General features: G+C 44.8%; 1 protein-coding gene and 1 long non-coding RNA gene across 3 annotated transcripts; one reads left to right on the top strand and one right to left on the bottom strand.

The window, feature by feature from the left end:
• The first annotated feature begins 764 nt into the window (after positions 1-764).
• LOC127917735 (uncharacterized) lies at positions 765-2,190 on the top strand. 2 transcript variants are annotated; one of them, XR_008097649.1, is made up of 5 exons: positions 765-891; positions 1,073-1,106; positions 1,187-1,220; positions 1,312-1,413; positions 1,803-2,190. It is a non-coding gene; the product is annotated as an uncharacterized LOC127917735 (long non-coding RNA). The 2 variants fall into 2 exon arrangements; XR_008097650.1 differs by lacking the exons at positions 765-891; positions 1,073-1,106 and having other exon boundaries at positions 1,159-1,220; positions 1,803-2,189.
• Positions 2,191-4,004: 1,814 nt separating this feature from the next.
• LOC127917732 (protein SOGA3-like) lies at positions 4,005-17,579 on the bottom strand. The gene is made up of 8 exons (XM_052500751.1): positions 16,871-17,579; positions 15,653-15,877; positions 8,232-8,390; positions 7,603-7,671; positions 7,202-7,518; positions 5,763-5,986; positions 5,137-5,294; positions 4,005-4,055 (listed from the first exon to the last, which is right to left on the bottom strand). The coding sequence occupies exons 1-8, from the start codon at positions 17,033-17,035 to the stop codon at positions 4,005-4,007; spliced, it is 1,368 nt and encodes a 455-aa protein (XP_052356711.1). The 5' UTR covers positions 17,036-17,579.
• Between the last annotated feature and the right edge of the window lie 672 nt (positions 17,580-18,251).

Consider the following 18,251-nt stretch of genomic DNA (forward strand, 5'->3'; position numbering starts at 1 on the left):
ATACTCCAGGTTCTGTTGATGGATTAGGTGTCCCTAACACTGCTATACTCAGGTTCAGGTGAATGCTCTGTGGATGGATTAGGTGTCCCTAACACTGTTATACTCCAGGTTCTGTTGATGGATTAGGTGTCCCTAACACTGTTATACTCCAGGTTCTGTTGATGGATTAGGTGTCCCTAACACTGCTATACTCCAGGTGAATGCTCTGTTGATGGATTAGGTGTCCCTAACACTGCTATACTCCAGGCTCAGGTGAATGCAGGTTCTGTTGATGGATTAGGTGTCCCTAACACTGTTATACTCCAGGTTCTGTTGATGGATTAGGTGTCCCTAACACTGCTATACTCCAGGTTCTGTTGATGGATTAGGTGTCCCTAACACTGTTATACTGCTACCAGGTGAATGCTCTGTTGATGGATTAGGTGTCCCTAACACTGTTATACTCCAGGTTCTGTTGATGGATTAGGTGTCCCTAACACTGCTATACTCCAGGTGAATGCTCTGTGGATGGATTAGGTGTCCCTAACACTGCTATACTGTACATGCATGGACACTATACATAGGTAGGTACTGTGTGGGTTTACAGACTGGTTACTAGTCCAACGCTCTAGCCACTAGGCTACCCTGCCGCCCCAGACTGGGACTCCTATACACCCACAGCACTCTGTTGTTCCTTCCTGCCTTTTGCATCAGAGTTCTGGGGGACCTCTGAAATAAGGTTAGATGAGAGACCATTCACCGTTAACCTTGTCTACTCACCTAATAATATACGGTGTCTCAGCCCCAGAGGTGTGTGGTCTTCTCCAGTGTCTCAGCCCCAGAGGTGTGTGGTCTTCCCCAGTGTCTCAGACCCAGAGGTGTGTTGTCTTCTCCAGTGTCTCAGCCCCAGAGGTGTGTGGTCTTCTCCAGTGTCAGCCCCAGAAGTGTGGTCTTCCAGTGTCTCAGCCCCAGAGGTGTGTGGTCTTCCAGTGTCTCAGCCCCAGGGGTTGTCTTCTCCAGTGTCTCAGCCCCAGAGTGTGTGGTCTTCTCCAGTGTCTCAGCCCCAGAGGTCTTCTCCAGTGTCTTCCCAGAGGTGTGTGGTCTTCTCCAGTGTCTCAGCCCCAGAGGTGTGGTGTCTTCTCCAGTGTCTCAGCCCCAGAGGTGTGTGGTCTTCTCCAGTGTCTTCTCCAGTGTCTCAGCCCCAGAGGTGTGTGGTCTTCTCCAGTGTCTCAGCCCCAGAGGTTTCTGGTCTTCTCCAGTGTCTCAGCCCCAGAGGTGTGTGGTCTTCTCAGTGTCTCAGCCCCAGTCTTCTCCAGTGTCTCAGCCCCAGAGGTGTGTGGTCTTCTCCAGTGTCTCAGCCCCAGAGGTGTGGTGTCTTCTCCAGTGTCTCAGCCCCAGAGGTGTGTGGTCTTCTCCAGTGTCTCAGCCCCAGAGGTGTGTGGTCTTCTCCAGTGTCTCAGCCCCAGAGTCTGTGTGGTCTTCTCAGTGTCTCAGCCCCAGAGGTGTGTGGTCTTCTCCAGTGTCTCAGCCCCAGAGGTGTGTCTTCTCCAGTGTCTCTTCTCCAGTGTCTCAGCCCCAGAGGTGTGTGGTCTTCTCCAGTGTCTCAGCCCCAGAGGTGTGTGGTCTTCTCCAGTGTCTTCTCCAGTGTCTCAGCCCCAGAGGGTGTGGTCTTCTCCAGTGTCTCAGCCCCAGAGGTGTGTGGTCTTCTCCAGTGTCTCAGCCCCAGAGGTGTGGTCTTCTCCAGTGTCTCAGCCCCAGAGGTGTGGTCTTCCAGTGTCTCAGCCCCAGAGGTGTGTGGTCTTCTCAGTGTCTCAGCCCCAGAGGTGTGTGGTCTTCTCCAGTGTCTCAGCCCCAGAGGTGTGTGGTCTTCTCCAGTGTGTGTTGAAAGCTTGTAAATAGTAACTGCTGAAACGTGGAATAGTGTCCCGTATCACTTGTGACCTTAGATGGGAATATTCCAAAATAATAAATAAAAATAAATAAATAAAAAATATGACTAAACAAAAATATGTGTCTGTGTCAAAGTGAGACGGACGTTACAGGACGAAGAAGAGAGTGAAGAGGAAGACGAGTTTGAAGATGGTGGTGTAGGAGAGTGAAGAGAACAGGACGAGGATGAGGATGAGCAGGATGATGGGCTGAAACATCTAGGTGGGATTAATAAGGACGGCAAAGGAGGACGAGTCAGGACGAGGACGAGTCAGGAGGCGAAGGAGGACGGGTCAGGACCAGGACGGGTCAGGACGAGGCGAAGGAGGACGAGTCAGGACCAGGACGAGTCAGGACGAGGCAGGACGAGTCAGGACGGGCGAAGGAGGACGAGTCAGGACCAGGACGAGTCAGGATGAGTCAGGACCAGGACGAGTCAGGACCAGGACGAGTCAGGACGAGGCGAAGGAGGACGAGTCAGGAAAACAGAATGGTAGAAGGACAGGAAGAGAGAACAGATTAAAAGCATTGACATTCAGACCAAATAGAGGCCTGTCCTACAGTAGATGTAATACTGACATTCAGATCAAATAGAGGCCTGTCCTACAGTAGATGTAGTACTGACATTCAGACCAAATAGAGGCCTGTCCTACAGTAGATGTAATACTGACATTCAGACCAAATAGAGGCCTGTCCTACAGTAGATGTAATACTGACATTCAGACCAAATAGAGGCCTGTCCTACAGTAGATGTAATACTGACATTCAGACCAAATAGAGGCCTGTCCTACAGTAGATGTAATACTGACATTCAGACCAAATAGAGGCCTGTCCTACAGTAGATGTAATACTGACATTCAGACCAAATAGAGGCCTGTCCTACTGTAGATGTAATACTGACATTCAGACCAAATAGAGGCCTGTCCTACAGTAATGTAATACTGACATTCAGACCAAATAGAGGCCTGTCCTAAGTAGATTAATGCTGACATTCAGACCAAATGAGGCCTGTCCTACAGTTGATCTGGCTGACATTCCAGTCTGTCCTACATAAAATACCATGCAGCTCAAATGAGGCCTGTCATCTACAGTAGATGTGATCCTGACATTCAGACCAAATAGACTCGTGCTCCCTGTCCTCCCTTCCTCAGTAGATGTAATACTGACATTCAGACCCCGGGCCTCAGCCATGATGGTGCCTGTCCTATCAGTGATGTAATACTGACATTCCCAAATAGAGGCCTGTTCTACAGCAGATGTAATACTGACATCAGACCAAATGAGGCCTTCAGGCTACAGGAGTAAACGGCCATTCGGGGGACCAAATAGAGGGTGCCTGGGGTCAGGCACCGGATGTTACGACATCAGGGAGTCCTACTGGGGATAATATTGCTTCAGACGTGTCAGGCAGCTTCACCGTAAAATACGACATTATGGGTCAACTGAAACCCTGGTGGTGCACTAACTGCTGTTCACTTACCGGTGGTTCCTCCTCCTCTTTGTCCTCCGGCTTGGGGACATCCAGTCTGTCTATAAAACCCTGCAGCTCCTTCCTGAAGGCCTTCATCTGAGGGTGATCCTGTACAACTCCTCCGTGCTCCCTGCGGTGCTCCCTTCCCTCGTAAAGCTCCCGTTGGATGCCCATGTGACCCAGGGCCTCAGCTGCATGTTGGACAGCAGGACCCGGTTCTCATACTGCATCTGCATCAGCCTGTAGAGGTCCGGCCCAGATAGCATTGTTCTAGCTTCAGAGATGATCTACCATTATGTTAGCATCAGAGATGATTAGCATTATGTTAGCATCAGAGATGATTAGCATTATGTTAGGGTCAGAGACAGGATGCATTATGGTAGCATCAGGGAGATGATTAGCATTATGTTAGCATCAGAGATGATTACCGTATGTTTCAAGACAGGATAGCATTATGGGTAGCTCAGTGGTGGTGCATTATGCTGCATCAGATGATTAGATTATGTTAGCATCCGAGGGGATTAGCATTATGTTGGGGTGCATTATGTTAGCGTCAGAGATGGAATGATGAGGTGGAGGCGTCATCTCCTCCGTCTCTGCGTCAGAGATGGATGCCCAGGTTATGTTAGCGCTCATGATGGACAGCATTAGGCGGTTCAGAGATGATCTGCATCACCTGTAGAGGAAAGGAGAGGATTTGCATTATGTTAGCATTATGTTCAGAGATGATTAGCATTATGTTAGCATCAGAGACAGGATAGCATTATGTTAGCTTCAGAGATGGAAACCATTATGTTAGTGTCAGAGATGATTAGCATTATGTTAGCATCAGAGATGAATAGCATTATGTTAGCTTCAGAGATGGAAACCATTATGTTAGTGTCAGAGATTATTAGCATTATGTTAGCGTCAGAGATGTTAGCATCAGAGATGGATAGCATTATGTTAGCTTCAGAGATGGAAACCATTATGTTAGTGTCAGAGATGATAAGCATTATGTTAGCATCAGAGATGATTAGCATTATGTTAGCATCAGAGATGATTAGCATTATGTTAGCATCAGAGATGATTTGCATTATGTTAGCATCAGAGATGGATAGCATTATGTTAGCATCAGAGATGAATAGCATTATGTTAGCGTCAGAGATGGATAGCATTATGTTAGCATCAGAGATGATTAGCATTATGTTAGCATCAGAGACAGGAAAGCATTATGTTAGCTTCAGAGATGGAAACCATTATGTTAGTGTCAGAGATGATTAGCATTATGTTAGCATCAGAGATGGATAGCATTATGTTAGCTTCAGAGATGGAAACCATTATGTTAGTGTCAGAGATTATTAGCATTATGTTAGCGTCAGAGATGTTAGCATCAGAGATGGATAGCATTATGTTAGCTTCAACTGTCAGCTTCATTTCATGTCAATCAATTCAGGAAAGTAAACTGAAATTCCACTTCCAATGTGTTCTAAGAGAACTTCCAATGTGTTCTAAGAGAACTTCCAATGTGTTCTAAGAGAACTTCCAATGTGTTCTAAGAGAACTTCCAATGTGTTCTAAGAGAACTTCCAATGTGTTCTAAGAGAACTTCCAATGTGTTCTAAGAGAACTTCCAATGTGTTCTCACAGAGAAGCATGGAGGGAAATTGGAATTGGAATTCCAGGTAACGACATGAATTGAAGGAATTAAAATGGAAGTGACCGCTAGAAACCCCCACAGAGCATCGTGGGTAGTGTAGTCCATCACGCTGCCTCACCTTGCCACTCAGCTCGTTGATCTGCAGCCTGGCAGCCTTTAGCTCCTCCTGCAGGACCTCCACCTTGGCCCGGTCTGCAGCCGCCCGGCGCCACCCCTCCACCCCGGCGCCGTGCCTGGAGCCCTCCTTGTACTTCAGCTTGTTCAGCTCCCCGTCACCTAAAAGACAGATTTAGTAGTGGGGGGATTGAAACAGGATGTACTTTAAATTATAAAACTACCTTTCTGTCAAAAAGAGCGGACCTAATGGGAACACAGCCCCTGCAACCTTTCTTAACTCAAGTTCTGCCCTCAACTACGCCGATGAACCTTATGAGTGGCCATTTGACCTGATGATACGTTGCTACGAGGGGGTGTTGAGAGAGAGAGAGCTAAATGTGATCAGTAACGACAAAATACTCTACTACATGACTCACACGTAGAATGTAAACAGCTGATTTCCAAATGGCACCCTATTCCCTATATAGCACACTAGTTTCAACCAGAGCCCTTTGGTCCCTGGTCTAAAGTAGTGCACTATATAGGGAATATGGTGCCATTTGGGACTAACCCTGTTGTTCTCCTCTACATCCTGCAGTAGTAAGTAGTGCACTATATAGGGAATAGGGTGCCATTTGGCACTAACACTGTTGTTCTCCTCTACATCCTGCAGTAGTAAGTAGTGCACTGTATAGGGAATAGGGTGCCATTTGGGAGTCACCTTGTTGTTGTCCTCCTCTGCGTCCTGCAGGTTCCTCCTAAGTAGCTCTGCCTCGTCCTCCACCAGCTGTAGCTGCTGTCTCAGCTCCCTGAGTTCCTCTCCCTGCTCCCTGCTGCAGCCATGCTCAGCCGAGCCTCCTGCCACCTCATCCCTGGCAATGCATCAATCAACATGTCAATCAACACATCAATACATAAATCAATAAATAAATCAATCAATCAATACATCAATCAATCAACAATGTCCAATCAATCAATACATCAATACATCAATCAATACATCAATCAATACATCAATCAATCAATACATCAATCAATCAATACATCAATACATCAATCAATACATCAATCAATCAATACATCAATCAATCAATACATCAATCAATACATCAATCAATACATCAATACATCAATCAATACATCAATCAATCAATACATCAATCAATCAATACATCAATCAATACATCAATCAATCAATACATCAATCAATCAATACATCAATACATCAATCAATACATCAATACATCAATCAATACATCAATCAATCAATACATCAATCAATCAATACATCAATACATCAATCAATACATCAACACATCAATCAATACATCAATCAATCAATACATCAATACATCAATCAATACATCAATCAATCAATACATCAATCAATCAATACATCAATCAATACATCAATCAATCAATACATCAATCAATCAATACATCAATCAATACATCAATCAATCAATACATCAATCAATACATCAATCAATCAATACATCAATCAATACATCAATCAATACATCAATCAATCAACACATAAATCAATCAATCAATACATCAATCAATCAATACATCAATCAATACATCAATCAATACATCAATCAATACATCAATCAATCAACACATAAATCAATCAATCAATACATCAATCAATATACATAAATCAATACATAAATCAATAAACATAAATCAATCAATCAATACATCAATCAATAAATGAATCAGTCAATACATCAATCAACACATCAATCAATACATCAATACATCAATCAATACATCAATTAATCAATCAATAAATCAATACATCAATTAATCAATCAATAAATCAATACATCAATTAATCAATCAATAAATCAATACATCAATCAATCAACACATCAATCAATCAAATGTATCCTGTTTATTTACAAAGCCCTGAGAGGATTTGATTGGTATAAGCAATATGGTGAAACTTCTATCTAGCCTATCAGAGAGCAGGGTGGAGCTACTACCATATTGCTGACACCTCTCAAATCTTCTCAGATCTCCACAAGTGCATCAAGTCTATAGGGCGTAGGGTTTAGGGTTTAGGGGTCCATTGGGCCTACCTGTCTCTCATGTCCTCCAGTTCAGCCTTCAGTCCTCTATTCTCCACCTCCAACTCTACGATCTTCCTCCCCAGGATGTTGGCTTCCTCCTCCACCAGTCTCAGTCTCAGTTTCAGCTCTGACTCCCGGGTGGTGGCTGGTCCTCCAGCCTCTCCCTTGGGCCCAGGGCTGTCCACATCCCCGTAGAAAGAGCGGTACTTCTGCAGCTCGTGTTCCAGCCGGTCCTTCTCCTTGTCAATTTTAGCCATTTTTTTCCTCATCAAAATGGCTTCCTCCTTGATGAAGGCTAGCTGGCATTTCAGATCTTCGTTGTCCTCCTGAGGACAGAAGAAGAATGAAGAAGATATGTTTTGGTCTTGTCTCTCATCATTATAGTTTGACGAATAACAATGATGCCGTACCTCTATTGGAGTCTGTGGAATCCTTTTCTCCTTCTGAACATCCCTGCCTCCTCTCCTCTTCAGTGACAGCTGCAGAGGATAAAGAGGACATCACACCGTCAGCCCACCTGTTACCTGTTGTACGTGACTGGTGGAATCTGCTGTGGACAGTTAAATGTGCTTTACAGACAAACTGTCAATCATTAAAACACATTAACTAACAAGCTTGTGATGAGTAACCAGGACCCGTGTTAACTCCCTGATCTATAACGTCTTTGGCTTTAGCTCGGCAGGCTAACACAGTGTTGTGGCACACAGGAGACCTGGGTTTGAACACAGACGGTCACAGGACACTGCAGAACCTTGCCCTCCTTAACAGCAGGTGTCCTCATCACCTCCTTCTCCAGCTGGTTGTGCAGGGTCTGTTTGGTCACCTCCAACTAACCCACCACCCAAACCCTCCCCTGTCTACCCCTAACCCTCCCTGTCCTCCCCACCTCACCCCTTCCCTCCCCCTCATCACCTCCTTCTCCAGCTGGTTGTGCAGGGCCTGCTCGGTCACCTCCACCTAACCCACCACCCAAACCCTCCCCTGTCTACCCCTAACCCTCCCTGTCCTCCCCACCTCACCCCTTCCCTCCCCTCATCACCTCCTTGGCCTTCTCCAGTTGGTTTTGCAGGGCCTGTTTGGTCACCTCCACCTCTATCAGCTTTTGCCTTAGTTTCTCGTTCTCCTCCTCCGTCTTCGTCCTTTTCTCCTCCACATTCTCCAACTCATGGTGCAGACGCACTGACACGTCCTTCGCTACCTACGGGGGGAGTGATAGGGAGGGGCAGAGAGACAGGGAGGGAGAGGGAGAGAGACAGGGAGGGGGAGGCAGAGAGACAGGGAGGGAGAGGGAGAGGGGGAGGGAGAGGGAGAGAGACAGGGAGGAAGAGGGAGGGAGAGGGAAGGGGAGAGGGGGAGGGAGAGAGACAGGGAGGGGAGAGGGACAGTGAGAGAGATGGGCCATGGTCTATTAGTCTGCAGTCCATTCTGAAAGTATTCCGACCTTATTCTAAAATGGATTCAAATGTTTTTTTACCCTCACCAATCTACACACAACAACCCATAATGACATCACAATACCCCATAATGACATCACAATACCCCATAATGACAAAGCAAAAATCAGTTTTAGAAAACCCATAAATATCACATTTACATAAGTATTCAGACCATTTACTCAGTTCTTTGTTGAAGCACCTTTGGCAACGATTACAGCCTTGAGTCTTCTTGGGTATGACGGTACAAGGTTGGTACACCTGTATTTGGGGAGTTTCTCCCATTCTTCTCTGCCGATTGGGTTGGATGGGGAGCGTCGCTGCACAGCTATTGTCAGGTCTCTCCAGAGATATTTTACATTTACATTTAAGTCATTTAGCAGACGCTCTTATCCAGAGCGACTTACAAATTGGTGCATTCACCTTATGACATCCAGTGGAACAGCCACTTTACAATAGTGCATCTAAATCTTTTAAGGGGGGGGGGGTGAGAAGGATTACTTTATCCTATCCTAGGTATTCCTTAAAGAGGTGGGGTTTCAGGTGTCTCCGGAAGGTGGTGATTGACTCCGCTGTCCTGGCGTCGTGAGGGAGTGTGTTCCACCATTGGGGAGCCAGAGCAGCGAACAGTTTTGACTGGGCTGAGCGGGAACTGTACTTCCTCAGTGGTAGGGAGGCGAGCAGGCCAGAGGTGGATGAACGCAGTGCCCTTGTTTGGGTGTAGGGCCTGATCAGAGCCTGGAGGTACTGAGGTGCCGTTCCCTCACAGCTCCGTAGGCAAGCACCATGGTCTTGTAGCGGATGCGAGCTTCAACTGGAAGCCAGTGGAGAGAGCGGAGGAGCGGGGTGACGGAGAGAACTTGGGAAGGTTGAACACCAGACGGGCTGCGGCGTTCTGGATGAGTTGTAGGGGTTTAATGGCACAGGCAGGGAGCCCAGCCAACAGCGAGTTGCAGTAATCCAGACGGGAGATGACAAGTGCCTGGATTAGGACCTGCGCCGCTTCCTGTGTGAGGCAGGGTCGTACTCTGCGGATGTTGTAGAGCATGAACCTACAGGAACGGGCCACCACCTTGATGTTAGTTGAGAACGACAGGGTGTTGTCCAGGATCACGCCAAGGTTCTTAGCGCTCTGGGAGGAGGACACAATGGAGTTGTCAACCGTGATGGCGAGATCATGGAACGGGCAGTCCTTCCCCGGGAGGAAGAGCAGCTCCGTCTTGCCGAGGTTCAGCTTGAGGTGGTGATCCGTCATCCACACTGATATGTCTGCCAGACATGCAGAGATGCGATTCGCCACCTGGTCATCAGAAGGGGGAAAGGAGAAGATTAATTGTGTGTCGTCTGCATAGCAATGATAGGAGAGACTATATTCAATTGGTTTCAAGTCCAGGCTCTGGCTGGGCCACTCAAGGACATTCAGAGACTTGTCCCGAAGCCACTCCTGCGTTGTCTTGGCTGTGTGCTTAGGGTCGTTGTCCTGTTGGAAGGTGAACCTTCTCCCCAGTTTGTGGTCCTGAGAGCTCTGGAGCAGATTGTCATCAAGGATCTCTCTGTACTTTGCTCCGTTCATCTTTCCCTCGATCCTGACTAGTCTCCCAGTTCCTGCCGCTGAAAAACATCCCCACAGCATGATGCTGCCACCACCATGCTTCACCGTAGGGATGGTGCCAGGTTTCCTCCAGACGTGACACTTGGCATCCAGGCCAAGGAGTTCAATCTTCGTTTCATCAGACCAGAGAATCTTTTTTTCACATGGTCTCAGAGTCCTTTAGGTGCCTTTTGGCAATTTCCAAGCGGGCTGTCGTGTTCCTTTTACTGAGGAGTGGCTTCCGTCTGGCCACTCTACCACAAAGGCCTGATTGGTGGAGTGCTGAAGAGATGATTGGCCTTCTTGATGGTCCTCCCATCTCCACAGAGGAACTCTGGAGCTCTGTCAGACTGACCATCAGTTTCTTGTTCACTTCCCTGACCAAGGCCCTTCTCCCCAGAATGATCAGTTTGGCCGGGCGGCCAGCTCTAGGAAGAGTCTTTGTGGCTCTAAATGTCCTCCATTTAAGAATGATGGAGGTCTCTGTGTTCTTGGAGACCTTCAATGCTGCAGAAATGTTTAGGTACCCTTCCCCAAGATCTGTGTCTCAACACAATCCTGTCTCGGAGCTATATAGACAATTCCTTCGACCTCATAGCTTGGTTTTTGCTCTGACATGCACTGTCAACTGTGGGACCTTATATAGACAGGTGTGTGCCTATCCAAATGATGTCCAATCAATTGAATTTACCACAGGTGGACTCCCATTAAGTTGTAGAAACATCTCAAGGATAATCAATGGAAACAGGATGTGCCTGAGCTCAATTTTGAGTCTCACAGGAAAGGGTCTGAATACTTATGTAAATAAGATATTTCTGTTTTTATTTTTTATAAATTTGACAGGATTTCTTAAAACCTGTTTTCGCTTTGTCATTATGAGGTATTGTGATGTCATTATGGGGTATTGTGATGTCATTATGGGGTATTGTGATGTCATTATGGGGTATTGTGTGTAGATTGATGAGGATTTGTTTTTATTTCATCGGTTTTAGAATAAGGTTGTAACGTAACAAAATGTGGAAAAGGTCAAGGGGTCTGAATACTTTCCGAATGCAATGCAGATGTAACTGTATAGACACAAGCCTTATGGGAATAGAATGGCATTTGGATCACATCAAATTGCATTCATAACGTCCACAGTTTACAGCAGACACAGTCTAGACAACCTATGACATATAGAGTCTAGACAACATTACCTTATGACATATAGAGTCTAGACAACATTACCTTCAGGTCACACCCTATGACATATAGAGTCTAGACAACATTACCTTATGACATATAGAGTCTAGACAACATTACCTTCAGGACACACCCTATGACATATAGAGTCTAGACAACATTACCTTCAGGTCACACCCTATGACATATAGAGTCTAGACAACATTACCTTATGACATATAGAGTCTAAACAACATTATCTTCAGGACACACCCTATGACATATAGAGTCCAGACAACATTACCTTATGACAGATAGAGTCTAGACAACATTATCTTCAGGACACACCCTATGACATATAGAGTCCAGACAACATTACCTTATGACATATAGAGTCTAGACAACATTACCTTCAGGTCACACCCTATGACATATAGAGTCTAGACAACATTACCTTATGACATATAGAGTCTAGACAACATTACCTTCAGGTCACACCCTATGACATATAGAGTCCAGACAACATTACCTTATGACATATAGAGTCTAGACAACATTACCTTCAGGTCACACCCTATGACATATAGAGTCTAGACAACATTACCTTCAGGACACACCCTATGACATATAGAGTCTAGACAACATTACCTTATGACATATAGAGTCTAGACAACATTACCTTCAGGTCACACCCTATGACATATAGAGTCCAGACAACAACCTTACCTTCAGGTCAAACCTTATAACATATAGAGTCTAGACAACATTACCTTCAGGTCACACCCTATGACAGATAGAGTCTAGACAACATTACCTTCAGGTCAAACCCTATGACATATAGAGTCTAGACAACATTACCCTGTGACAGAGTCTAGACAACATTACCTTCAGGTCACACCCTATGACATATAGAGTCTAGACAACATTACCTTCAGGTCACACCCTATGACATATAGAGTCCAGACAACATTACCCTGTGACAGAGTCTAGACAACATTACCTTCAGGTCACACCCTATGACATATAGAGTCTAGACAACATTACCTTCAGGTCACACCCTATGACATATAGAGTCCACACAACATTACCTTATGACAGATAGAGTCTAGACAACATTATCTTCAGGTCACACCCTATGACATATAGAGTCCAGACAACATTACCTTATGACAGATAGAGTCTAGACAACATTATCTTCAGGACACACCCTATGACATATAGAGTCCAGACAACATTACCTTATGACATATAGAGTCTAGACAACATTACCTTCAGGTCACACCCTATGACATATAGAGTCTAGACAACATTACCTTATGACATATAGAGTCTAGACAACATTATCTTCAGGTCAAACCCTATGACATATAGAGTCTAGACAACATTACCCTATGACATATAGAGTCTAGACAACATTACCTTCAGGTCACACCCTATGACATATAGAGTCCAGACAACATACCTTCAGGTACCCTATGACATATAGAGTCTAGACAACATTACCTTCAGGTCACACCCTATGACATATAGAGTCTAGACAACATTACCTTCAGGACACACCCTATGACATATAGAGTCTAGACAACATTACCTTATGACATATAGAGTCTAGACAACATTACCTTCAGGTCACACCCTATGACATATAGAGTCTAGACAACATTACCTTCAGGTCACACCCTATGACATATAGAGTCTAGACAACATTACCTTCAGGTCACACCCTATGACATATAGAGTCTAGACAACATTACCTTCAGGTCACACCCTATGACATATAGAGTCTAGACAACATTACCTTATGACATATAGAGTCTAGACAACATTATCCAGGTACCCTATGACATATAGAGTCTAGACAACATTACCTATGACAGAGTCACACCCTATGACATATAGAGTCTAGACAACATTACCCTGTGACAGAGTCTAGACAACATTACCTTCAGGTCACACCCTATGACATATAGAGTCTAGACAACATTACCCTGTCAGGTCTACACCCTATGACATATAGAGTCTAGACAACATTACCCAGGTCAAACCCTATGACATATAGAGTCTAGACAACATTACCTTCAGGTCACACCCTATGACATATAGAGTTTAGACAACATTACCTTATGACATATAGAGTCTAGACAACATTATCTTCAGGACACACCCTATGACATATAGAGTCCAGACAACATTACCCTATGACATATAGAGTCTAGACAACATTACCTTCAGGTCACACCCTATGACATATAGTCTAGGACAACACCTTATGACATATAGAGTCTAGACAACATTACCTTATGACATATAGAGTCTAGACAACATTACCTTCAGGTCAAACCCTATGACATATAGAGTCTAGACAACATTACCTTATGACATATAGAGTCTACAACAACATTACCCTTGACATATAGAGTCTAGACAACATTACCTTATGACATATAGAGTCTAGACAACATTACCTTCAGGTCACACCCTATGACATATAGAGTCTAGACAACATTACCTTATGACATATAGAGTCTAGACAACATTACCTTCAGGTCACACCCTATGACATATAGAGTCTAGACAACATTACCTTATGACATATAGAGTCTAGACAACATTACCCTGTGACAGAGTCTAGACAACATTACCTTCAGGTCAAACCCTATGACATATAGAGTCTAGACAACATTACCTTATGACATATAGAGTCTAGACAACATTACCTTCAGGTCACACCCTATGACATATAGAGTCTAGACAACATTACCTTCAGGTCACACCCTATGACATATAGAGTCTAGACAACATTACCTTGTGACATATAGAGTCTAGACAACATTACCTTCAGGTCACACCCTATGACATATAGAGTCTAGACAACATTACCTTCAGGTCACACCCTATGACATATAGAGTCTAGACAACATTACCTTATGACATATAGAGTCTAAACAACATTACCTTCAGGTCACACCCTATGACATATAGAGTCTAGACAACATTACCTTCAGGTCACACCCTATGACATATAGAGTCTAGACAACATTACCTTCAGGTCACACCCTATGACATATAGAGTCTAGACAACATTACCTTCAGGTCACACCCTATGACATATAGAGTCTAGACAACATTACCTTATGACATATAGAGTCTAGACAACATTACCTTCAGGTCACACCCTATGACATATAGAGTCTAGACAACATTACATTATGACATATAGAGTCTAAACACATCACCTTATGACATATAGAGTCACAACCCTATGACATATAGAGTCTAGACAACATTACCTTCAGGTCACACCCTATGACATATAGAGTCTAGACAACATTACCTTCAGGTCAAACCCTATGACATATAGACAACAGTACCTCAGACATGACATATTACCTGACATATAGGTCGAGACAACATTACCTTCAGGTCAAACCCTATAACATATAGAGTCTAGACAACATTACCTGTGACAGAGTCTAGACAACCCTGTGACATATAGAGTCTAGACAACATTACCTTCAGGTCAAACCCTATGCCATATAGAGTCTAGACAACATTACCTTCAGGTCAAACCCTATGACATATAGAGTCTAGACAACATTACCTTCAGGTCAAACCCTATGACATATACAGTCTAGACAACATTACCCTGTGACAGAGTCTAGACAACATTACCTTGTGACATATAGAGTCTAGACAACTTCAGGTATTTTAACAAATCTAATTCATTGGTAAATCTAAGAGCAGGCAGTAGGTTCATTGGTGTGTTAGAGATATTTTTGCTATTTTCACGATCTCAATTATTGGCGCATTTGCTGGCTTTGGCGCGAAAGGGCTTGGTTTTGATGAATAAACAAGTTGTGGGTGTCTCGAGGCTTGGCCCCTCACTGAAATGCAATGGTTCATTGGATCAGTGTAAAACTTTGCACATACGCTGCTGCCATCTAGTGGCCAAAATCTAAATTGTGCCTGTGCTGGAATAATACATTATGGCCTTTCTCTTATATTTCAAAAACGGTTGTTTTTTTCTTTTAATTTTCTTTTACCAGATGTAATGTGTTATATTATCCTACATTCATTTCATATTTCCACAAACTTCAAAGTGTTTCCTTTGAAATGGTATCAAGAATATGCACATCCTTGCTTCAGGTCCTGAGCTACAAGCAGTTAGATTTGGGTATGTCATTTTAGACGAAAATTGTAATAACGGCGCGAATCCTTAAGAGGTTTTTAACCCGAGCCAAAAATAATTATCCTAGAGTCTAGACAGCGTCTTACCTTCAAGTCCTGCTCCAGGGCCCTCAGTAGCTCTCCGTCTACCTCTCCGGTCTGAGCGAACCTCATCCTCTTCCTCTCTGCCTTCCTCAGACGGTACTGGAGAATCCGGCAGTTCTTATTGGCTCGCTCCAGCTCGCGACGCATGTCCTGCAGCTGGCAGGCGTCCTCTTCGTAGAACGTGTCTCTCATCTCGTCCATCTCCGCTCTCATCTCCTCTATCTCAGTCTAATGGGAACGAATGAGAGAGAGAAAGATGGAGAGGACACTGCAATCAGAGGAATCAATTCAACATTATAGAGGCAACAGCAAAGGCGTTATGCCCTATAGGAGCACAGGGGCACAGGGGCACAGGGGCACAGGGGCACAGGGGCACAGGGGCACAGGGGCACAGGGACACAGGGACACAGGGGCACAGGGGCACAGGGACACAGGGGCACAGGGGCACAGGGGCACAGGGGCACAGGGACACAGGGGCACAGGGACACAGGGGCACAGGGACACAGGGCACGTGCCCCTCAGATTTGTGCTGTTTAAATTGGATTTTTTTAAGTATAAAAAAAAGTACAATTTTTTTCTCTGTAATACAACTAGCAAGTTTTATGAAGAAATTGTATTTATTATTATTATTATTATTATTATTATTATCAATTTTATTTATTATTATTTATTTATCTATTGTATTTATTTTATTATTATTATTATTATTTATTTATCTATTTTATTATTATTATGTATTTATCTATTTTATTTAGTTAGCCCAGATCTCCCAACCTCATAACTACCAAGTAGCTAGCTTGTCTAACTATCTTAGCTGGCATGCCTGCTGGTAAAGGTTGGTAGACTTTAGAAAAACAAGCAATAACTAAATGTACTGAATAAGACTCAAGCTTGAGCAGAGATGCAGAAAAGCATATTTAGTTTCTTTGAAAAAAAAGGTACGCTTAGATATGCAGAAAAAAGACACATTTTGGACATAGAATGAAGCATAATGATTCTGGCTCTAGATTGCCGGAAAAAGCTGTTTCAGGTGTTTGAAAAATGCTAAATTCTCCAATTTATGGACAGGGGCAAAGCCCCTCTCCGGAACCCCCAAGCCATCCTCATGTACTTTCTGCCTGGTGCATGACGCCCCTGGGCAACAGTATAAAGCACAGGCAGCTAAAACATGCTGTTATTTAAACCCATACAGATGCGACAGTGACAGACATATAGACATACCTTTAGTTCATCGTTTTCATCCTCTAGTTTCTCTATCTCCTCCTGAAATAGCTGGTCGGGCTCAGGTACCGGTTCCGGCTCGTTAACGATGGCCTCAGGGGAGAGATCCTCTGGTTCCGCCATTTCCGTGACCGGCTCCGGGGGAGACGGTGTCTTCGTCTTCATCTTTCCTCCTCCTTTCTTTAAGCTTTTATTCAGGTGAAACTGGATCAGCTCCGACTGCAAACATCCCTCTCTCCAGAAGCCAGGGCCGCAGCCCACACTGCTCTTGCCGGAGCTCTTTTTGTTTCCGGTCGCTGTGCTGCTAGCCTCGCCTTCTCCTCCCCCTCCTCTCGGGTTATTGTTCTTCAATTTAGGAGATTTGGATGAACAAGGCTGATCAGAAACAACCCGTGTTGTATCCCCCTTCAAACACGATATATCAGTACAACGCGAGTCTTCAGACGGACTACCGCGCTCCTCTGCCGTTCCTCTGCCGCTCTCAGCCGCCGCCGCCCTGGTCAACGTATGGATTTCAGCACCATCGGACTGGACAGGGGCCGCGCCTGCCGCGCTTGCCGCGCCTTTAGAAGAAGAAGACAGTCTGTCTTTGCTGGTTGCCGTGGAGACCGGGGAGCTGCCACGGTTGCCTCTCCCTCCTCCGCACTGCTTTGACGTGATGATCTTTGACGGAGTGCTGCTTTTCGGTGTCTCTTTAGATCCAATGTCTTTGCCGCCAGCCGGGAGGAAGCGCGCTGTTGTTGCTGCAGCTTTCTGTTGCTATTGTCTAGCTGGCTGCGGGAGTCGGCAGCGCCGCCCGAGGCAGGGTTCATGGTGTCATACAGAGAGGACGGACGTTCAGTTCAATAGCCTAGTCTACATCCACATCACCCAGACAGTCCCTCCCTGCGCTGTGTTCTTCTGGCTGAAAAAGAATCCAGTCAACACATCGTTATTTTAAGTACAAATGCAAAGAAAAAGAAGCCGAGAAACCGGAGGGGATTTGCTTTCAGGCGTTTCTTGAAAGTAGACTCAAGTAGACTTAAACGAGAGGCCACTCTATTTTGAGAGGTGTTTAAATATAGAGTATATTTGAAATTAATATTCTATGTAAAGCGCACCTTCATAACAACACTGGCCCAATCCACCCACAATGAGGTTGCAGTAGAGGCAAACCATTTAGATCCAGCATTTGCATCTCCCAACACCATCAGACGAGGCTACTAGCCGGGACGCACGCAGGGAATGGCTGCAGTAATTGGAAATCTCATCAGCCAATTAAATTTCACTAGGCTGAAGCGTGTGTCCAGCCATTCTACTGTAGATCTCTCTCTCTCTCTCTCTCTCTCTCTCTCTCTCTCTCTCTCTCTCTCTCTCTCTCTCTCTCTCTCTCTCTCTCTCT

Source organism: Oncorhynchus keta, unplaced genomic scaffold, assembly GCF_023373465.1.
Source record: "Oncorhynchus keta strain PuntledgeMale-10-30-2019 unplaced genomic scaffold, Oket_V2 Un_contig_1190_pilon_pilon, whole genome shotgun sequence".
Taxonomy (NCBI): domain Eukaryota; kingdom Metazoa; phylum Chordata; class Actinopteri; order Salmoniformes; family Salmonidae; genus Oncorhynchus; species Oncorhynchus keta.